We start from the raw sequence: 23491 nt of genomic DNA, 5'->3' as shown, positions 1-23491 counted from the left end.
CAACACACACACTGCTACTCATATAAAATGTTATTTGACATTGTTTTTTTTTTTTCCAGTGCCTTCTCCCAGTGCCTTACGACTGGATGCTACCGCCTCCTTCGGCGCTGCCAGGGAAGTCGTTGCCATTAAGGACTACTGCCCATCTAGCTTTACCACCCTGAAGTTCTCCAAAGGGGACCGCCTCTACGTTCTGGACTCGTCAGGAGGAGATTGGTGGTACGCCCACAACAACACAGAAATGGGTTACATCCCTGCAGCGTACGTGGAGCCCATCAACTTCAGAGACTCGTCCTTCAGCGACAGCGGGATGATTGACACTGTGGGAGACTGTAACGAAGAGGCAGCCAAAGAAATGGACCTTCTGGGAGAGTGGTCGGGGGTGATTCTGAAACCAACCATCTGCCAAAACGGAAATCCTTTCGCAACAACCCAGACCTCTACAAACCCTTTCCTCAACAGGGGTCCTCAAAGCTCACTTGATCAGAACAGTAATGAGAAATCAGTGGACCTCCTTCTGTTTGATACGCTCACTACATCAGTGCCCAACTCCACCAGCAGCACTGCCGTCAATAGTTTTGGCAGTGGTGTTTTCAACCCTCTTAGTCCCACAGTCGGGGTGGGGCAAATGTTGCGCAGGGACAACCCGTTTTTTAGGAGCAAACGGTCCTACAGTCTGTCGGAGCTGTCCATTCTGCAGGCTCAGTCTGACGCCCCTCAGGCCTCCTCTGGTTTCTTCGGGGGCCTTAAAGCACCGGCGCCGGAGCAGTTCCAGAGCAGGGAGGACTTCCGGACAGCGTGGCTCACCCACCGCAAGCTGGCCAGGTCCTGCCATGACTTGGACTCGCTGGGTCAGAACCCAGGCTGGGGTCAGACGCAGCCAGTGGAGACCAACATCGTCTGTCGGCTGGACAGCTCAGGCGGGGCTGTCCAGCTTCCGGACACCAACATCAGTATTCACATCCCCGAAGGCCACGTGGTCCCGGGGGACACCCAGCAGATCTCGATCAAAGCTCTGCTCGACCCCCCGCTGGAGCTGAACAACGACCGCTGCACCACCGTCAGCCCTGTGGTGGAGATCAAACTCAGCAACATGGAGACCAAAACCACCATAACCCTGGACATGAAAGTGTCTGTCGTGGTGAAAATGGAGAGCAGGGAGACGACAGAAGTCTTGTGTGTCAGGAGTGATTGTAAAGAGGGACCTTACACCCCCATTCCTCAGGCGTATATGTATGGGGACACAGTCCAGGTGTGCCTGGATAACCTGGAGCCCTGCATGTATGTGTGTGTTGTGGCTCAGTCCCAGTCCCTCTCTCCAGACTCCACAGTTTGGGAGCACGTGGTGAAAAAGATCACCTTAGGAGTATACGGTCCGAAACATATTCACCCGTCCTTCAAGACGGTCGTGGCTATGTTCGGCCACGACTGTGCCCCAAAGACATTATTGGTGAGTGAGGTTGGCAAACAGGCACAGTCTGCTCCATCAGTACTGCTGCAGCTCTGGGGTAAACACCAGTTTGTCCTGTCCAAACCCCAGGACCTCCGCGTTGGAGTTTACTCCAACATGGCCAACTATGAGGTAAAGGTTAGTGACCAGGCCAAAGTGGTTCGGGGCTTCCAGGTTAAACTAGGCAAAGTCAGTAGGATTGTCTACATCATTGCATCACGCAACACGGATGATGTTTCTGATTTCACCTTAAGGATCCAGGTCAAAGACGACCACGATTGTATACTGGCTCAGTTCTGTGTCCAGACGCCAACACCGCCACCCAAAGCAGGCCCAAAGACATCGGTGACAAGGCGCTTCCTGAAGAAGAAGGAAGTGGGCAAGATAGTCTTGTCTCCTCTCGCCATCGCCACCAAGTACCCTGTTTTTCAGGACCGGAGAATAACTAACCTGAAGTTTGGAAAATTAATCAAAACTGTCATTCGACAGACGAAAAATCCGTACTTGCTCGAGTACAAAAAGGGAGACTTTGTAGCTCTGTTGAGTGAGGAGAGGATCAGGCTGAAGGGTCAGCTGTGGACAAAAGAGTGGTACATTGGTTATTATCAGGGCCGAATGGGATTTGTTCATGCAAAGAATGTGCTGGTGGTTGGCAAAGTTAAGCCAATTTACTTCAGCGGGCCCGACCTTACCACTTCATTGTTACTGGAGCAGATACTGAAGCCCTGCAAATTCCTCACGTACATCTACGCCTCCGTAAGAACTATACTGATGGAGAACATCGGCAATTGGCGAGCGTTCGCGGACGCCCTCGGATACGGCAACCTGCCTCTGACCCATTTCTGCCGCGCGGAGCTGGACAGCGAACCTGAGCGGGTCGCATCGGTGCTGGAGAAGCTGAAGGAGGACTGCAACAATGCAGAGAGCAAAGAGAGAAAGTCCTTCCAGAAAGAACTCCTGACGGTAAGTTAAAACCTTGGCATCCTCCTCTGTTGCAGTGACTCAGTGTTTTCTCCAACTCATCGATTTAAAAAAATGCTAATTCTTCTTTTCCTGTTTTACATTTTGGGTCTCAGTTGAGTCTTTTGTTTCTCATGCGTCAAATTAAATGGTCATGTGTTTCTGCCTGTATCCTCCTGGTAGGAGATGTCTCTCTCGGAGAACAATCCTCTTTTTATCTGCCCACAGCTGCTTTAGGCTTTAGGCTTTAGGCTTCAGGCTTTAGGCTTTAGGCTGTGGTCCAGTCTGTTAATTCTGCCGGGAGTGCAGTCGATAACTGCTGTGTGGGCATCGGCGTCTAATCAGGACCTGAGGAGCTGTGGAGTGCAAAAAAATGCTTTGTAACTCAACTTTGAAACGGTGTGTGTACAGTAGGCTGATCTTATAAATCAGAATTGATCGTTCAGGCTACTTTAATCTTCTATCTTTATGTGCATATGAATCAAAGCCTCTATGGGGGCCGGGTCGGGCATGAAACAACTTAAAGAAACAGGCCCGTACTCTCGTGTTCAAAGTTTAAAAATAATTCAAGAGATGGGACCACAGGCACGGGTTCATGTATAGATCGACAGTATATTCTCAGTATAACACTTATTGTAGAGCAATGATAGAGTGTTGGTGTTCTGCTTTAACTCAGGATGCACCAAACAAACTTTTTCAGTCCCGGGACTGATACATGGGCTTTGGGAATCGGTCGATATGGAGTACGGGGGCCATAGTATTACATTAATATGGTGTATAACTTACTGCGGGGAAGTGAACACTCTTTAGAGTGTTCACTTCAACATCAAGGTTGACTCAAACGTTGCCTTTCTGACTTTGTAAAACAAAATGTAACAAATGGAATATGTTACATTTTGTTTATTAAATTTGTATTTATTTATTTGTTGTAATTAAATGATAAATCCCACAACCAGCAACTTGGTAAACGCTCTTCAAAGTGTAAAAACAATTTGTGTATATAGTATAGTATATTTTTAAGACAGTAGTTGGGATTTTCCTCATGGCTTTCAAACAAAAGAACAGATGTGTCTGCAGCAGATGAAGACGCCTCTTCATGCCTCACGCTCTTTTTCTCTTCCTATATTCAGCTTTTATTCAAAGTGGACAAAGTGCTGAGCTGTGTTAGCTGCAAGTGCACAAACCAACTCTCTCAAGCACTTTGTTGTGCATCTGCTGTCATGGAAATGGGGATTTTCATTGCCGCCTCAGGCAGTGCGAGTAGCGATTTTCATCCTGAGATGTCTAACCACTCAACTACCTCATCAAATCCAGTCTGATTTAGGAGTTCAGCTGCCCTTCTGCCTTCATACCGCTGTTCCTGAACCATCAGCATATTATCCCACTGAGAGTCTCTGTCAGAGGTCATGGACGAACTACAGCTGGAGTAACACAGAGCAGATACACTGTAATTTATGCAAGGTTGTAAACACTAGTTAGAACCATTTATAGACAGAGAAGCTGCAGTATGGAAAAGATGAGGGAGTTCTGTACAATTTGTTTCTGAATATAGGTCTGTGTTTCTGTTTCTTCTGTCAGGATTACACCTAAACTACTGCTTACTGCGGGGACAAAGCACGCAGCAATCCAGCAAATTTGAGATTGCGAGGACTCTTTGTTTAACCGACACAAATATGCTGTTTGTTGCACGAACAAACATCTGATGTTTGTTTTGCGTCCTCTGTAAAGTGAATTTTGTCGCTTGTGTGGGCCTCCGAGACTAAAGGCTGTCAGATGAAATCCTCATCCTCCGTTCTCCTCTTGCAGATGTTCTATGACACGGAAGAACCTCTCTTATTATTTGCCCATGTGTCGGTTGACACGAACGGAAGTCTATTTTTCGAATAAAAGAAAACGCCAAATCAAAAGCGCCCTGGCCGCTTTACTTTGTGCTCAAATGTCTGAATCCATTGTGGTCTGCTTTGATTGTTGGATGAGAAAAGGGGTCATCAGCAGCGCAGGTACTCACCGACAGAGCATTTGTTAACATATATTTTCAATTTTCCATTGGTTCGGCATTCTGCTTCTCGGGCCGGTCAGTGTCGCCTGCGTATTTGTGCGGAACGATAGATATTAGCTTGTTGAATATATCAACAAAATGAGAGAGACTGGGGTTCTGCAGCTTTTAGAGGTTACATTTCGATGAAACCCAGAGTTTGCACTTTTAGCTTCAGGCGATTATTACCTGTTTGCAAATGATGATTACTGGTTCACAGGAATAACACACGCAGACAGATAGGCAACGAGCAGCCGGCAGTAACACGCCCGAGGTCTCAGCAGCACAGCTTGATATGCGGTCATCGTGTGTCTGTGGGCCGACCGCCTGATGGCTCGATGCCTTTCTCAGTTATTATTCATTTTTTTCTAACACTGCATGGTCGTGCTTTTAGAAAAAAAAAGTTCTGTACCGCCGTATTTCAACAACAGTTACATATATTTATGTCATTTAAATTTACACATTTTTAGGATTTTGGAAGGTTGGACTGATATTTTGTATATATATATATATATATACCAAGTGTGTCGAATCTGATCGGTCCAGTCTTGCATGATCAAATTGAATCGACCACTCAGATTGCGCAACGCTCTTACGCTTGTGCTCTGATTCAAAACGCATGGACCGAGGCAGACTGGGAATTGATTTGCTTCATTTCCTTCATGTTGACCGGTGATAACGTCTCTGTGAATGAAGCCACCATCACGTATGAATCAGCGTGGACTTGAGTCTCGCTGTGTTGTTGTTGTTGTTGTTGTTGTCAGCGGGCGATGGAACGGATCCGGGTCGTGTCTCTTGGATCTCAGGCCTGCAGATGTTTCCTGCCTCATTGTTCGGAAAGTAAACAGAAGCTCCGGTTGTGGACCGGCAGGCGCCTGCAGTCAGTCTGACTTCCTGTAATCCTCCTTGACCCAGACCCCCTCTGCCAGCTGACCACTCTGCAGCAAACTGTCCCGCTGACACTTGTTCTCTGTTGGATAACGATAACCATTTCTGTTAAATGCCAGCGTATGGCCGCACTCCCCGTGGGCATTCTACCCAATTCATTTGATTGATTCATACTCATTATAACTAATGGGTGATTATTAATTCAGGTGCATTTAAGTGAAGAAGTATTTTTGTCGTGTGGAGTTCAACTTTCAAACATCCGAGCTGGACACAGAACTGCGTTGGTTCAGACTCTGTGAATTCACACCACTGTTGCAGAAACCTCTGATGTGCTTCTCCAGGCTGCACTTACGTGAGTGTATATGGGTGTTGCTGCGCATACCATTTAACATATATTCATACGGATTGGGCGTGTAATGTACGTGTCCACTTGGAAGAAGTGTCGTGTTGAGCAAACCACAATGTCAAGAAAACATAGCGGTGCTAACAAACATCTGTGAATGGAAGATGTGACAGCATTTGGAGTTTCCGTTCTCATTTTGTTATGCACATTTTGAAGCTCTGCATCAGAGAAGCTGTATGAAATGCGAATATTGTTTTATTTACACGCACTTGAGAAGTGTTTTTTGGTTGTTGTTGTTTTCTAAAGAGTTAATGTAATGAATGGATTACTGACAGCAAACATCTAACTCACTGACTGATTTTGAATTCATTGTAAGGATAGCCCCTTGAGATAGCCCCCGCCCACACCCTCAGACCTCAGTTCCCACCGAAGTTCATGTCCACGTTGTCCTGGACCACAACCACATTAGGAATAACTATATAGAAATAGCCAAATACACTTCACTGGTGGTTTCATCTTTTTATGAGGGTCGTAAAGAGGCAAAAGAATCAGTATTATTTTGAGCCTGTTTCATAACCAGTTAGAAGTTTCTTCTAGTAACGGTTCTTGAGATATTCGAAGGACAGACAGAAGTTGGATTTGTGAGGTGTTCATGGTCGGCTTCAGTGACCTCTGGTGACCCTTAACACCGTTCTCCTGCTCACAAAGAGGCTACCTTGTATCTCAACAGAAACATAATTGCAGCTTCAGTCTCATTACGTTATTGATTTGTATTGGTTTTGTGGGTTTTTTTTAGGGCTCAGGTTGTTTTTGAATGACATCTTAAACATAATTGTGTTAGAAATTCAATACGTGGTTTCATTTTGGCATGTGTGCTCGATTCAGATTGTGCAGCATACGTTATGTAAGTTGCTTTATGTTGTAGGTCGCCCATTATTCTCTGGACACCTTTGAAGAAGAGATGCTTAATCTTCCCAGATTAATGACTGCGGCTGTGAGTCACATTTCTAATGGATCAAATGACTCTTTGGAATGTGAAAGCTGTCGAACTCACAGAAAATTATCGCCCGTCTCTGCCGTCCCCCGCAACTCCAGGGAGCCTCATAGTGTCTTAACTCATGGTTTGGGTTTTACGGCCCTCAGCTTCACGGTTCTGATTCACTCTCGGGTCGCTACAGCACGTGGCTCATCGTGAGTTGTTTTCAAATGTGCTGTATACATAAATTACATTCTTACATTTTGACTTTGAATTTGACACTCTCATCGCGTCTCAACGGAGAAAAAGCTGTAAAAAAACAAAACTTTATAGGAACCAAAACAGAGCGACTATATTGGACATAAACGCCACACCTGATGATGTGGAAATAAATTAACGGAAATAACTGTTTGCTCACAAGTTCAACACATCAACTGAAGAGCTGATGGTATGTCAGTGATGCGTCATTGCAGGTTTAAATAAAGATTAAACCATTTAATATAATAGACACGAGATGGCTGTTGTATTAAGGCAAAGAAAGTGACCCGATCAACATGGCGGTTAAGCGTCTCTTGATTGCTTTAAAGATTTATTTGTAATAAAAACAAGGAGTGCACCGACTCGGGGAGGTCCGAAGCCAGAGAATTTAGGGCAGTTGACACATGGCGCTGGTGCTCCTCAGTGTTTTCTTATTTCTTTACTGAATGAATCCTATTTATCTTATTTTTTATCTTATTTTTTTATTTGTTTAAAGTGTCATCTTTATTTTATTCTCTTTTTCTGGCGTTGTGTTGTGACGTCATCGTATTGTCTTGTTTGTCTCTGTTTGTTTGTGCGTATTGTTTGGCCTGCATTAAAAACAAATACAATATTGTGAGGAAATGAAGCGTTCTCAAAGACTTGTGAAATGAGGGTTCACTGGACAGACCGGCTCAGGTCCTCAGTCCTTCTTTCTGTCCTCAGCTGCAGTGGATTTCTTTCCTCCACGCCGTCTCTCTCTCTTTCGCTGCCTGCTCTCGTCCTGCTGGAACCGGCCGACTCCATTGGCTCGGAAAGACTTTCCCTCGAGTCTTTTCATGAGTGACGTTTCTCGACAGCTACTTGATGAGAGAACCTCAATGTCCAAACCTCATTTTTTGGTAGTCCTGGCAACAGGGACGCTGGTGAAACTTAACGCCGTCTAGGCCTGTTTTTATTTGGGGGTTTTCTACCTTTTTTTTACAATTTAACATTCATTTTAATTATTTTTAATTTTATTTAACAGTGTAGCCATTCTTCTGACTTTGGATTATTTTTTATTTTGTGATTGCCGTTGGCTCCTGCTCTCCACCACTGCGATCTGGTCAACTGGCGTTGGTTGGCTAGCCGACAGTCTCTTGCTGGCCGTCAGCTACGAACGAGCCAGCCGACTCCCTGCTGGATGCTCTCCACCGCTGCCGCCTGGACAATCCTGGACAACTGGCGTTGGCTGGCTAGCCGACAGTCTCTTGCTGGCTGGCCGACGGTCTCTTGCTGCCCGACTCCCTGCTCCATGCTGTTGCTCTGGGGCTGGTCGCCTCTCAGCGGTCCTGGTGCTCCGGTGGTCCGGTCCGTGGTTGGCGATTGCGCCCTCTCCGGCTGACATGGTTCTGCAGTGTTCCACCTCGCAGCTCCTTGGGCTCAACGGCTTCTCTGCTCCTCCGTTCGTCTCGGCCATCAAGGCGCTCGGACTCCTTCGTCGGCCCCGTTGCATCCACAGAGCCTCCCGCGGAGGGTTTGTTTGCTCCTGGCCTGATCGCTCTACGCTTTCCATCCCCTCCCTCTGGTCGGCCGAGCGCATCGCTGCAGCTCGTCATCACAACAAGAGCGAGATGGTGGCAACGAAATTAGGAACTGTTACAGCTCCCCCACCACCCTCTACTCTTCCTGCTGACTCCACTCCCCAAAACCGGACTGGTACACCTTTTATTACCTACAATATGTCGTCCTTTTATGCAGTTCTTTGGTTCCCCTATTTTGGTTTGTCTGTTCTGCTTTATTTTGTATTTGTAATTTTCTATTCCTCTATTGTGTTCATTGCCTATATGGCATTGTCTCCTTTGTCTCATGTATTTTCTGAAATGTTTACTTGTATTGATGTTGTGTTTTTGCCTTGCTTCTATGTAGAGCACTTTGTAGACCATGTTTTTAAAGGTGCTATATAAATAAATGTATTATTATTATTATTTCATGCCAATCCATCCAAGTGTTGGACCGGCAGACCGATTCCCTGCTGAGGCTGAAAACTGACAGCAACAGTAATACATCAGATATCTTTTTCTCTTTCTCTTTCCTTTCATTGTATATTTTCTTTGAGTTCCCACTGTGGTTAATGGACCAGACACTGACAAAAAAAAGTGCACAGTTTTCACTTATTGAAGACTTTCTGTCCCACATGACACGAATATAACTGAATGTGAGCTTCTCTCTTACTCCGTCCGTCTCACTTCCTCCAGAGCTTCTGTTAGTGGAGAAGGAGCGTTACATGGGAAAGCCCTCTTCCTCCTTCATCCTGCTCTTCCTCCTCTGGTTGCCGACAGACGGTGAACCGACATGCCGGTTTAATAAGAATCTGCAGCATAGAGACCACAGAGGTGGATCCTTTGTTGTGGCTTGGTGCTAAAAAGGGATTTTCATTTCAAAGCTCTCACTCGGCCGCTGACCCTCCTGAATTATTTGCAGTGAGATCAGTGTGGCAGGTATAGAGCCTGGGAATGATAATAACATCCTATTCCTGGAGGAGCACTCTGGAAACTGGAGCAGCAACCATGCCCACCGTGTGCGATTGGCTCTGCCTTGCCCTTCTCGTACACAAATCTAGATTTAGTTTTTTTTTTTCCAGGCTCCTTCCTCTGTTCCTCCCTCTCCTCTCCTTCACTGACTGGGTGTGGCAGGCTGCTGCTTTTGGAGTAATTAACTGAACAATAGACCACTCGTTCTCTGGAGATTAAGGCCTTGCTTGGGAATGTGCGAGCTGCTTCGGAGCCAATTTATAAAAAATAAAAATAGTTTAGTGGTGGCTGAAATGCCCAAACCAGCACCCAGAGTCTTTAATCTCTCCAAGCTTCCCCAGGTGTGGGATCTGAGGTTGAGCTTGTGTTTGCCAAAAAGGTCAAACGACGAGAACACAGGTTTGAGATTGCAAAAGGAATGGAATTGCAAGATGGAGTGGAGAGCCTGTAAATGGTAAATCAGATGGAAAATGAAGATGGGATAGAAAAATAATAAAGAGGAGATTGAAGTGGAGAGATTGAGTGTCAGTTTTTGTAGTTGAGGGGGAAACCTAACAACAGGATGACGGAAGAAACACATTATTTATCAAAAAGCTCACTTTAGTTTAGCTGTTCTCTTCGGTTGTGAAAGCAGGGAGGGACTGTGTGTGTGTGTGTGTGTGTGTGTGTGTGTGTGTGTGTGTTTTGGTATGCAGCCACAGACATGATTGAAGCGCCCGCTTGGTTTCCACCGTCAACGTTATCTCTGAAAATATGTCTGCAGGAATTCTCTTCTCATTTTGACAAGCTGATGATTTATGCAGCTGGGGGGGGCGGGGGTCTGGGGTCTGGGGGGGGGGGGGGGGGGGGGGGGGGGGGGGAGTCTGCAGGGCTTCAGTGTGCTGATTGGTGAGCATGTGAAACAAACTCTGTGGCATTTAACAAAAGTCTCATAGCAGTCTCATAAATTGTCCACGTAGAGCAGCTGACATTTAAAAATGCATCCCAGCACTTCCTTGCTCCGCTGTCTCGGTGTATAGTTGCGGTGCACAGAAGCCGTTTGAGTTGCAGTGACGGTGGTGCACCCGGCTCCGTCTACTGCAGTACAATTATTAGTTTAAAATCCGTCTGGAGGCTCCCAGGGCACGACGCTCAGTGATAAATACTTAACAACACGCCATCAAAGATTTACAGCAGCCAGAATGTTTCCAACCAGGAAGACATGCCAGGGAAAGACCAAAGTGCAGCTTCACAAAACTTCTTTTTCATGCTTTGAGCAGTGAACTGGACTCCATGACATATATATATTTATATATATATATATATATATATATATATATATATATATATATATATATATAAAACGTGAAATTCAACACACTGTGCTTTCATAAAGAAGGCGTGATAATCACAATCTTGTGGGAGTGGGATCGTTCTTTCTCGACCTTGAGAATATTAGTTTCACATACTAATGTCGAGGTCCAGAGGAAAACCCTCATCTGCTAATGAAGAGTGTGTGATGCACTTGAGAGCTCTGAAAACCTCAGCAAGGGGTCAGGTACGGTAGCTGAGTTAAGAGTCCGTCACTGTTTTTCGAGCTTGGGTTTTAATCTACAGTCAGTAAATAGAATATAAATAAACATCATGCCATCATGAATATAATGAAGGCTTATAGGGTTCGCTCGACCACATCACGTTGTTCAAACTGCAAAATAATAAAAAATAAATAAAAATAAGAACTTAAAAATAAATGACATATTCAAACGACTTTCTTTTCAAACCAAATTATTTTTTAAATAATTGTATGAGCACTATAAACTGACCGCAGGTCTGTCGTCGTAGAAAAGTGGGCGTATGTACGTCAGCGTTGTTGGTATAGTGTTTTAGTCATGGATCTAACATCCTTCTAACCCGCCTGTAGCGGGACCCTGTCCCTGTCCCTGTCCCTGTCCCTGTCCCTGTCCCTGTTCCTGACCATGTTCATGTTAAAGTTCATGTGCCCGCCCCTGGCCACATCCCTGACCTTGTCCCTGGCCATGTTCAAGTGCATGTCCCTGACCATGTTCATGTCCCTGACCCTGTCCATGTCCCTGTCCCTGACCATGTCCCTATCCATGACCATGTCCCTGACCATGTTCATGTCCCTGACCATGTTCATGTCCCTGACCCTGTCCATGTCCCTGTCCCTGACCATGTCCCTATCCATGACCATGTCCCTGACCATGTTCATGTCCCTGACCATGTCCCTGTCCATGTCCCTGTCCCTGACCATGTCCCTATCCATGACCATGTCCCTGTCCCTGTCCCTGACCATGTCCCTGTCCCTGACCATGTCCCTGTTCCTGACCATATCCCTGTCCCTGACCATGTTCCTGTCCCTGACCATGTCCCTGTTCCTGACCATGTCCCTGTCCCTGACCATGTTCCTGTCCCTGACCATGTCCCTGTTCCTGACCATGTCCCTGTTCCTGACCATATCCCTGTCCCTGACCATGTTCCTGTCCCTGACCATGTTCCTGACCATGTCCATGTCCCTGTCCCTGACCATGTCCCTATCCATGACCATGTCCCTGACCATGTTCATGTCCCTGACCATGTCCCTGTCCATGTCCCTGTCCCTGACCATGTCCCTATCCATGACCATGTCCCTGACCATGTTCATGTCCCTGTCCATGTCCCTGTCCCTGACCATGTCCCTATCCATGACCATGTCCCTGACCATGTCCCTGTCCCTGACCATGTCCCTATCCCTGTCCCTGACCATGTCCCTGTCCCTGACCATGTCCCTGACCATGTCCCTATCCCTGTCCCTGACCATGTCCCTGTCCATGTCCCTGTCCCTGACCTTGTCCCTATCCATGACCATGTCCCTGACCATGTTCCTGTCCCTGACCATGTCCCTATCCTTGACCATGTCCCTGACCATGTCCATGTTCATGTCCCTGAGCATGTCCATGTTCATGTCCCTGACCATGTTCATGTCCCTGATCATGTTCATGTCCCTGACCATGTCCATGTTCATGTCCATGTCCATGTTCATGTCCCTGATCATGTTCATGTCCCTGACCATGTCCATGTTCATGTCCATGTCCATGTTCATGTCCCTGATCATGTTCATGTCCCTGACCATGTCCATGTTCATGTCCATGTCCATGTTCATGTCCCTGACCATGTCCATGTTCATGTCCCTGATCATGTTCATGTCCCTGACCATGTCCATGTTCATGTCCCTGACCATGTCCATGTTCATGTCCCTGACCATGTTCATGTCCCTGACCATGTCCATGTTCATGTCCCTGATCATGTTCATGTCCCTGACCATGTCCATGTTCATGTCTCTGACCATGTTCCTGTCCCTGACCATGTCCATGTTCTTGTCCTGACCATGTTCATGTCCCTGACCATGTCCATGTTCATGTCTCTGACCATGTTCATGTCCCTGACCATGTCCATGTTCATGTCTCTGACCATGTCCATGTTCATGTCCCTGACCATGTTCATGTCCCTGACCATGTCCATGTTCATGTCCCTGACCATGTTCATGTCCCTGACCATGTCCATGTTCATGTCCCTGACCATGTCCATGTTCATGTCCCTGACCATGTTCATGTCCCTGACCATGTCCATGTTCATGTCCCTGACCATGTTCATGTCCCTGACCATGTCCATGTTCATGTCCATGTCCATGTCCCTGACCATGTTCCTGTCCCTGACCATGTCCATGTTCATGTCCATGTCCATGTCCCTGACCATGTTCCTGTCCCTGACCATGTCCATGTTCATGTCCCTGACCATGTTCATGTCCCTGACCATGTCCATGTTCATGTCCCTGACCATGTCCATGTTCATGTCCCTGACCATGTTCCTGTCCCTGACCATGTCCATGTTCATGTCCCTGACCATGTTCCTGTCCCTGACCATGTCCATGTTCATGTCCATGTCCATGTTCATGTCCCTGACCATGTTCATGTCCCTGACCATGTCCATGTTCATGTCCCTGACCATGTTCATGTCCCTGACCATGTCCATGTTCATGTCCCTGACCATGTCCATGTTCATGTCCATGTCCATGTTCATGTCTCTGACCATGTTCATGTCCCTGACCATGTCCATGACCATGTCCCTGACCATGTTCATGTCCCTGACCATGTCCATGTTCATGTCCATGTCCATGTCCCTGACCATGTTCCTGTCCCTGACCATGTCCATGTTCATGTCCCTGACCATGTCCATGTTCATGTCCATGTCCATGTTCATGTCCCTGATCATGTTCATGTCCCTGACCATGTCCATGTTCATGTCCATGTCCATGTTCATGTCCCTGATCATGTTCATGTCCCTGACCATGTCCATGTTCATGTCCATGTCCATGTTCATGTCCCTGACCATGTCCATGTTCATGTCCCTGATCATGTTCATGTCCCTGACCATGTCCATGTTCATGTCCCTGACCATGTCCATGTTCATGTCCCTGACCATGTTCATGTCCCTGACCATGTCCATGTTCATGTCCCTGATCATGTTCATGTCCCTGACCATGTCCATGTTCATGTCTCTGACCATGTTCCTGTCCCTGACCATGTCCATGTTCTTGTCCTGACCATGTTCATGTCCCTGACCATGTCCATGTTCATGTCTCTGACCATGTTCATGTCCCTGACCATGTCCATGTTCATGTCTCTGACCATGTCCATGTTCATGTCCCTGACCATGTTCATGTCCCTGACCATGTCCATGTTCATGTCCCTGACCATGTTCATGTCCCTGACCATGTCCATGTTCATGTCCCTGACCATGTTCATGTCCCTGACCATGTTCATGTCCCTGACCATGTTCATGTCCCTGACCATGTCCATGTTCATGTCCCTGACCATGTTCATGTCCCTGACCATGTCCATGTTCATGTCCATGTCCATGTCCCTGACCATGTTCCTGTCCCTGACCATGTCCATGTTCATGTCCCTGACCATGTTCATGTCCCTGACCATGTCCATGTTCATGTCCCTGACCATGTCCATGTTCATGTCCCTGACCATGTTCCTGTCCCTGACCATGTCCATGTTCATGTCCCTGACCATGTTCATGTCCCTGACCATGTCCATGTTCATGTCCCTGACCATGTTCATGTCCCTGACCATGTCCATGTTCATGTCCCTGACCATGTCCATGTTCATGTCCATGTCCATGTTCATGTCTCTGACCATGTTCATGTCCCTGACCATGTCCATGACCATGTCCCTGACCATGTTCATGTCCCTGACCATGTCCATGTTCATGTCCATGTCCATGTCCCTGACCATGTTCCTGTCCCTGACCATGTCCATGTTCATGTCCCTGACCATGTTCATGTCCCTGACCATGTCCATGTTCATGTCCATGTCCATGTTCATGTCCATGTCCATGTTCATGTCTCTGACCATGTTCATGTCCCTGACCATGTCCATGACCATGTCCCTGACCATGTTCATGTCCCTGACCATGTCCATGTTCATGTCCCTGACCATGTCTTTGATCAAGTCCCTCTTTAATTCACAGCCAGTCTTTTTATAATGGAAATGTTTGATACTTAAATACGAAGTTAAAGAGTCCAACACTGGGATGACCTCAGACACAATCTGATTTGATTGACTGGTACTGAATGAACAAAGCAGAACTGTGTTACCAAGCAGCACAACAGACTTAAACAAGCAGCACAACAGACTTAAACAAGCAGCACAACAGCCTTAAACCTGCAGTAAGACAGGAAGTGATCCCCTTTTATTTCTGCAGGGATTTCCTGTCGTTGTTGTCCAGCGAGGAAACAGGTGCTTGTCGAAGGGTTTATCTTCCTGACGGCTTCTTCCCCTCAACTTCCACAAAGACCTAGAAACAAACAAGTGTTGTCCAGCAGCGTCGGTCACTCAGAATTAAACTAACAACAAAAGTGAACTTGATTTGAGTAATGTGATCCTGTCAGCTAAGTGATCCTGGAGAGAACAGAGGCCGGCGTCTGATTGGCCCACAGACACTTTCTATTTCTATCTCCTCTGGTCTCATCTCAGAGTGAGATGGGCTGCTGGAGCATGGCATCTGCATTCCTCCCCCCTCCCCTTCCCTCCCCCCTCCCTCCTTTCCCTTCCTCCTCCTCCTCCCCCCCTTCATATCCTGTCGTTCCACACATTCCTGCACATGGAGCTGAAGCCCAAACTGGAGCTTTACATTCACCTTCGCTCTGTTGAGTCTGCAAGTCAATGGCTGCGTCCCAGTGTGTCAGGCCGTGTGTGTGTGTGCGTGTGTGTGTGGGTACTTCCGTCTTTGTGAGGACACTTTTAGACCTCGATAACGAGGACATGTGGAATGTGTGACATTGTAAAAAGAAAATGAGAATGAAAGTGGTCCAGTTAAATATCTTTAATCTGCGTTTTTCTTGCAACTCATATTAGTATGTTGACCTTTTTACCCTTTTAACTTCTTATCATCATACGTGTGTGTGTGTGTGTGTGTGTGTGTGTGCGTGTGGCTGTGTGTGTGCGTGCGTCTGCAAATATGGTGCATGAACAAATACATGTGTATCCGTCACTACAAACTCACTTAGTATTTGCATCTGTGACATTTGTATTTGCAAATGCCCCGTGATGCTCTGCAGGTTGTATATGACTCCAGTGTTTTCTGTTCCCCCTAAAACCAGCGGTCTGGGCCAAACTGATGGAGACAGGCAGGTTACCGAGGCTGATGGGAGGAGCCAGGCTCCTGTCCAGACCAGTTAGAGCCAAACAAACAGGAGCCACGTCGGCACATTGCATTTTGCTTTGCCCTCCTCGGTTGCTGAGCTGTCTAAAAGAAAGCGAGACGATTAGTGTTCATTACCGACCCCGGTGTTTCTTCAGGACAAACTACAGCTAAATCATCAGCGTGTTGCCTTGAGGAGGTGCAGGAAAGGGCTTTCGACTTTAATCTCGTGGGGTCCTGTTGTGTATCATTGTGTGTATCCGTATTGGTCGCCAGGCGGGTTTTCCCTCCCCTCTATTCAGATGTGACTTAAATCCTGAGTGTTGTTGTGGAAGCAACATGAGGCTCTTATTTCTATTTCCACCAGAAAGCATTTGAAAAATGCACAAAGCTGAGATTTGCAGGGGGATTGGGGAGGCAGGCTGTGGAAAATAACGGAGGATCAAGTCAGTGTAAACCTGAAGATGTACATTTATTATTCTCTATGTAGTGGCTGGTTTTAGTGAAACTTCACTGTCTTCTGCTCAGTTCCCAGTTAGCAATTGAACCAGCCTCTCTTACCCGACGTCCCCTGATCCCCAGTCAGAGCTCATAACATTCCTCCAGATTCCACTTCCATCACGTCATGCTGTGCTTTTCTCTCTTATTTATTCAGTCTAAAGTCCTCTTGTCTCCTTTCACTGCAGGCCCTGTTGAAGATGGACTGTCAGGGTCTCGTTGCCAGACTGGTCATGGATTTCGTCCTCCTGACCACGGCCGTGGAGGTGGCCGGACGCTGGAGGGAGCTCGCCGAGAGGCTCGTCAAGGTTTCGCGCCAGCAGATGGACGCTTACGAGGCGCCACACCGAGACAAGAACGGCGTGGTGGACAGCGAGGTACGTCCGTCTTTCAGGAGATTTCTGTCGCCTCATTTGCGCGCTTTGACGACGTTACAAAGACACAAATAGATGGGAATTAACGCCGGGTGACGCGAGAAAACCGTTGTATTTATCAGTTTACTGCAACAAAATCACAGCGAAACCTGCTTAAGTTGGGTTCATACCAGGAAACATATTTGGTGTTTACATGGAGGTGAGCCTTCTCGCCGGTGAATCTAGTGCGAGTAACACTAAATAGCTGCTGCAGTCAAACTCAGTTTGACAGTCCAAGATCCCACACGCCAACATGACCATCAAGTTCAGGTCAATGCATTGTCCTCAAAGCTTTTTCTTACCATTTGAAGCGCGTAACGGGCACGGACAGGACCGCAGACATCAGTCTGCAGTCGGACACAATCGGCGCCGTTGGTGCTCAGACGTGCCAGTGTGTGTCAGCAGATCACGGGATGTTTCTTCTCTCTCTCATCTGCAGGCCATGTGGAAGCCGGCGTATGACTTCCTGGTCACGTGGGCCGCTCAGATCGGCGACAGCTACAGAGACGTGATCCAGGAGCTGCACATGGGCCTAGACAAGATGAAGAACCCCATCACCAAGCGCTGGAAGCACCTGACGGGCACGCTCATCCTCGTCAACTGCCTGGACGCCCTGCGGAGCTCCGCCTTCAGCCCCGCCGCTCAGGATGACTACGCCATCTGAAGTGTCCTCCCCCCACCCCCCCTTACACCAGCTCACCTCGCTCTTCCAGAGCACTCGAAGAGTTGACACAGTTTGAAATGTTGCATATCAGCTGTCTCGCTCCCTTTTGAATGCCACTACTGCGGTCCGTTGTTTGGTTCCCGCGGCGCTGCCTTCAGCTCCTCGTGCCCAAGGGAACGTCGTCGGGCCGCCCCCGCGTCTCTGCTGCCGTACGGAGCTCGCAGTATTCACAAAGACTCTTTTAATAGGTCCTGTCTTGCATAGTTATGTATTTTTGTACTCTTGTTATAGCACAGCATTTTTTTTTAAAGACAACACTATGAACCCTTTGGTTAAGAACTGTGGATTGAACTCCAAGAAAGTCACCTTTTTTTCAAGAAAAGACACTTTTAGATATTGTATCCTTGTCACGTGTCAAATCTTTTGTTCTATTTATTTTGTCACTTTTTCTTCTCTACTTCAGGTTCTCTCTCTCACCGGGGTCCTGCTCATTTCAGGGATCCAAATATCTGTCGGTATTTGACCTGGTGCCAAAAGAAAAACTGAATAATTTATGAATCTCTCGCACCAAGTTTGAATCAAGTTCTCCACTAATGCCAACACATCATGTCAACTAATTGAACAGTTTAACAGTCTAAACTGATCTGTCTCTCTGGTCCCAACTTTTTAGATGTGAGAATTTGCTGTTAATTTAATAATTAACTGTCAAAAAACAACAAAACAAGTCATTAAGAAATCACGACGAGCATTCTTGACTGTTTTCTGACTAAACTGTTATCGCAGTTCATCCTCAACGCCGTAAACAAACTCAACTCAAGGTCAACTTACTCACTTCTTCCGGTGCTTTTGACCTCATCTCATGGTCTTCATCTCAGTTTGCCAACGAGACTAACCGCTCCAGAACAAGTGAGGAAATTGAGATTAAAGAATAAACTATTGATTTAAAAAACTAATCAGCCTAACCTGCCATGTAACAATCAAACTGTAGCCAAACTGTAGTAACTCTTTGTCTCCTGCCTGTATTTCTTTTGTCCACTGAAAGTAATTGTTACCAAAGCTCGCCAAAAATGAATACAGCTTCTCACAGATGACCTTGTACAATATTCAGACCACTGTTGTGATGACACTGTCTGTCAAAGCGTCTGGTTTTTCGTCTCAGTGCCGCAGACTGTATAATGTGGTGAGTTTGAAAACCTTTTTGTGACTGCATACTTTTGTGGAAAAGACTAAATAAAAAATGTAAATATTTGGACACGATATTTGTTAGATCGTACCTATTCTCTACGATCAGAATTTAGGTGTAAGGTTTCTTATTGCAGTGAGTGTTGACCAGTTCCGTTGGAGCGGGCTTTGGTTGAGAGCAGAATGCAGTGGCCGAAGTGCTCACTCGGCTATCGTCTGATGATTTAGCTTTTCATTGATCTCTTTAAACAGATATTTACATATGCATGTCTCTCAGCTGCAACTCCATCCGTGTGTTTCATGTTGCTAATTGAACTGAAAATAATGACCGGCACCCTGAAGAGAGGAAGTCTCAGCCCTGATATCTGTGTTCCGGATACCCGCTGGCGACACCGGAACCCCCCGAAATACTGCGTGTTGCCCCCCCTCCAGAAGCTAAATAAGCGACGGGCCGACAACCAATGAGTTCTGAGAATGGGTCGTTTCTGGCTGCGGTCTGTTGTGATAGTTTCCCTGTAAAAGCCCTCAGCAGCCAGAACGTCACTGAACCAGGAGGTTCCCTTATCTGAAACAGGAGCGACAGGCTGCCATGTTTCGTGTGTTATCAGCGTTCTGTTTGTGGAAAACGCCCCTGACGGGATGGTGCAGGAGAGAAGACGGGCCGGCCTCGGGATGCAGACAGAGCCAGGTCTAAACCGGGAGGCGAGAAAGATAATGGAAAAAAAGAGGCTTCTGCATCAGAGAAGTCCCGATGACCTCCAGCAGCATGTCCGCTTATCTTCTTGCTGCCGTCGTCATTTCTCACATCTTATGTTTGAGAACGGCTGCAGTTTCAAGAATAATCTAACATTTCAAATTGAAGCTCAATTTACGGTTCTATTAACCATCGGCGGAGCAAGAACAAAAAACTAAAGAAGACGAGCACGACAGCATCCTCGTGATACTTTCTCTTACTGAAACGCACTTAACTAGTCAGCACAGTTCATCTTTTGATCCAAAACGCAGATGAGACGTAACATTGTGAATGGGAAACAAATTCATACAACAGGAGGTTTTCCTGTGTTTTTGCAGCTTTAGCATGTTAACATCCCACGACTCTGTTAGTTCAACAGGCGAACAGTCTGGCTGAGGCTGATGTAGGAATACACCTGGATGCTGGGGCAAAGGTCACGCTGGATAAACCCAATAGCAACAGCTCTTAGAGGGCTACAGCTATACTTATAGAATCTGGAGTTACAATATGTGGCGTTGCGTTGTCTTCATCCTCTCTGGGGATGAATGTCTGGACACGTATATATGAACCGTCATCTTTTGTTGTGTTCCCTTGCGAATGTCCAACAATGCGTGTTAGTTTCTGCTAGAAAAGTTACGAATCAGAAGAATAACGCGGTCAGAGGGCAGATTCAGACGGCGCTACACACTTCTCGCGGTGTCATGGGTGATGATTGAGAGGGATCATTTCTGTATCAACCCATATATTGCGGTTTAGGAAATTGTGGCAAATAAATCCACAGCGACATCTGGTTTCACACGGGACACAAACAGCGGTCTCCTGGGTGAAAGTGTAGTGCTTTTATCATTATCGTACATTAGTAACATGACCATAGCGCTCCTTCACTTGGACGAGTAAAATGATTTTCTACATAAAACCCTCTATAACTGTGAGGCTCGTTTGCTCCTCTCTGTCCTCTTTCTGCCTCTCTCTCTCTCTCTCTCTCTGTGCCGTCAAAGCAAGCAGACTTTAATTAAATACACAGATTAATGGAGGAGAGAAAGAAAAAAGAACCAGAAGGAGTGGAATTAAATACAGCAGAGTATGGGCTGACATGCTTCAAATCCCAGCCAGGAGTGCTGGTAATGAGCTCCCCCAGGGCGGCGGGGCTCACCGAACAGCACACGGCCCCGTAGTCAGCTTCAAAATCCAGGGATAATGTGTACAAAGAGGGGACTCGGGGACGGCTCAGTCAATAAGTTGACTTTTCATTGTCATGTCCAACATGTCCAGGGTGTTGCCTCCCTCATAATTTATGCCGCTGCTCATTTGGCTCAAGGCTTCAGTTTTCAAACCAATATGACGGCGTATAATCCAACGAGTGGATTATTGTTTAATCCTCAAACATACCCACAGGTTTCACTTTGTAGTCTGAATGGAAAATTGGAAATGAATAATCTCCCCCGTTACTTTGTCCTAAATTACATCGGTTGCCCAACATTTTTATGAAAAGGATAACGTGTCGGTGTTTCTGGCTCCGGCTCACTGAATGATAGATTCCCGTTTCCATAATGCCATTTCTAATTTTGGCCCTTTGTGGTGACCGAGCATGAAGCAGGAAATCAAAGTTCCCCAGAAATGCCACGCAGAAGCACATGAGTTTTAATCTTCCTCAAACCAGAAACCCATGATGTTTATCTTCCTCTTTGTTTTTACGCCCCACCAGTTACATTATCAGAAGGCAATAAATAAACATGTCGCTCCTTTAATGATGGAGAGGAATGTGGCAATGCTGTTCATTAATTATGTATTTCAAGTCCAGGTCCAAGCAGTTTCAAGGTGGATTCAAGAGTCTTGATGGTGCCCATTCGACATTCTTCATACTGTTGGCTCTAAAATGAGAAGCGGGAGACGATGTACATTTGTGTTCACTAAAATCATAATTACAACCCTGAGCCAAGATAGATAACGAGGTTCCCTCATATACTGTATATACTGTCTCCTGGAATAATTTGGAGCAGTTAATTTTTTACACATAGTCTTTGTCACGTATAAATATATACAGTATCTATATAAGACGTGTATTAAACATATTTGCATGTCCTAAAGGTTATAAATGTGTTGGATTATTTCATAATATATGAACTATTACAGATTTAGAAACGGAAATAATGATGAATCTAAAACCTTTTCCCACTCACCTACTTTGAGAATCACTGAAATAGTTTGCACATTGTCACAGTTTATGAAAAGTACGATATTGCACACAAATGTGCATAAAACTAGAGAAATACTCTTCTTTATGGAGCTGGCTTAAAAAGAAAGGGACAAACACAAACTGTGGACAGAAAGCTGGAGACAATATGCCTGAAATATCACGGCATTGTGCAACATTATGAGATTTTCCTTCATCTGGACTCAGGAGCACAAAGTGCACATAAATATAATTTTTAATGCAGACTGCATGAAATGTCAACAAACCCATTTTCTAATCCGACAATGTCAGCTGAGTCAAAACTAATTGATCATTATCAGACTTGACCTTCCAATGTTCAGAGAGTCTTCATCAAATTTGCATTTCATCTGAACTTTTCTACAATTGAACGTAATCGAAGCGGTGAAAGAACGAAGCCCGGCCGTCTCCTGACACGATGATTGGGGTGTTTTGTCTTTTCCGCGAAGAGCGACGGCTCCTTCTGTCGACAGCAGCAGCCAAATGTCAGTTTAACTACATCTGAGACTGGCGAAAGCTTTTAAATCGCTGCCAACTGAAGGAGAGCTCAGTGTAATTTAAGTCATTCTTCATCATTGTGCTGTCATTTCACTGTGGCGGCCATCGGCGGCTCCGACAAAAGGTCAGCATCCAGATGAACCACTCAGGCCGAGAGCCTCGGAGACGCCTAATGGAACCGCTCTCTTCCGTCTCTACAGATCTAGTCTCTTGAACCTTTGCTCTCTTCCCCAATTCTGAGTTGAAGAGGTTTTGGCAAATATCTTCGCCTCAACAAAATCTTGATTAAACTCGTTCAGGCTGTTCGTGCCGAGGAACCGCTACAGTAGCCAGAACAAACATATGATTTAATAGAGGCCCGTCTGGCATTTTATACCCCAAAAGGATCGATCCGTCGTCTGCAGCTAATAATAACATTCAAACAATTCTTCACACTGTAACACAGATGCCTCCATTCGCTTCATCTTAGAAGCCTTCATGTGCGTGTTCATCCATCTGGCTCAAATGGGATATTAATGACAATGATGTGGTTTGAGCCTCTTTTAGCTTTTAGCACATGTCCACTGTACACCACCCAGTCCACTCACCAGTAGACAGCAACCAGTTACTGTTCGAGTCTCGCCGGTGAACATGGTGGAATATATGGAAGCTTAAGAGGCAGACATTGGTGGAGACCAAAAACAGAGCTAAAAGATGGGTGATTATTGGACAACCTTTTTGCCAACACTCAAACATATTTGTATCAATTGTGCTTTTGTGCAATTGTGCTTGTGCTAATGTTGTGAAATCCTGCTCGTCCAGCCACATTCCCAATCCTCACTCTTCACCAGGTGCCCTCAGGCTTTTCTCCTTTCATTCAAGATCCTGCAACTCCCATCTGCCCTTCAATCACCCCATTCCCCGTCGCCTGAGCTTCCCCACACATCTCCCCACCTGCACCACGTCTCCCCCCCCCCCCTGAAGCTGTAATCTGAAACTTGTAACCTGCCTGTTTTGAACCTCTGCCTAATCTTTTGGACTTTGAACCCCCCCCCCCCCCCCCCCCCCCCGCCCCGATCCTCCCGCTCCATGGATTTGTTGGTCTGATCTGGACTGCCTCCCTGGTTTGGACCCTTGTGACTCTCAAGTTTAAATCATAGAACTGACTGGCTGCTTTTGTCTGCTGCTGAGTACTTTTACATTACATCTCATTTAGCTAACGC

At 46.3% G+C, this 23491-nt stretch overlaps 1 protein-coding gene across 1 annotated transcript in view; it reads left to right on the top strand.

Moving 5' to 3' along the window:
* LOC117750991 (SH3 domain-binding protein 4) overlaps nt 1-18916 on the top strand; it is a 34159-nt gene extending 15243 nt beyond the window's left edge. Inside the window, exons 3-5 of the mRNA XM_034562477.1 lie at nt 60-2413; nt 16776-16964; nt 17440-18916. Coding sequence (XP_034418368.1) covers nt 60-2413; nt 16776-16964; nt 17440-17664 — 2768 coding nt within the window. The 3' untranslated portion in view covers nt 17665-18916. The remainder of the gene's footprint in view (nt 1-59; nt 2414-16775; nt 16965-17439) is intronic.
* The last annotated feature ends 4575 nt before the right edge of the window (nt 18917-23491 follow it).

The sequence above is a fragment of the Cyclopterus lumpus genome, chromosome 21 (genome assembly GCF_009769545.1).
Source record: "Cyclopterus lumpus isolate fCycLum1 chromosome 21, fCycLum1.pri, whole genome shotgun sequence".
In the NCBI taxonomy this organism is placed as follows: domain Eukaryota; kingdom Metazoa; phylum Chordata; class Actinopteri; order Perciformes; family Cyclopteridae; genus Cyclopterus; species Cyclopterus lumpus.
Note: the sequence above shows the minus strand (reverse complement) of the source record. Positions and strands in the feature narration are given on the sequence as shown.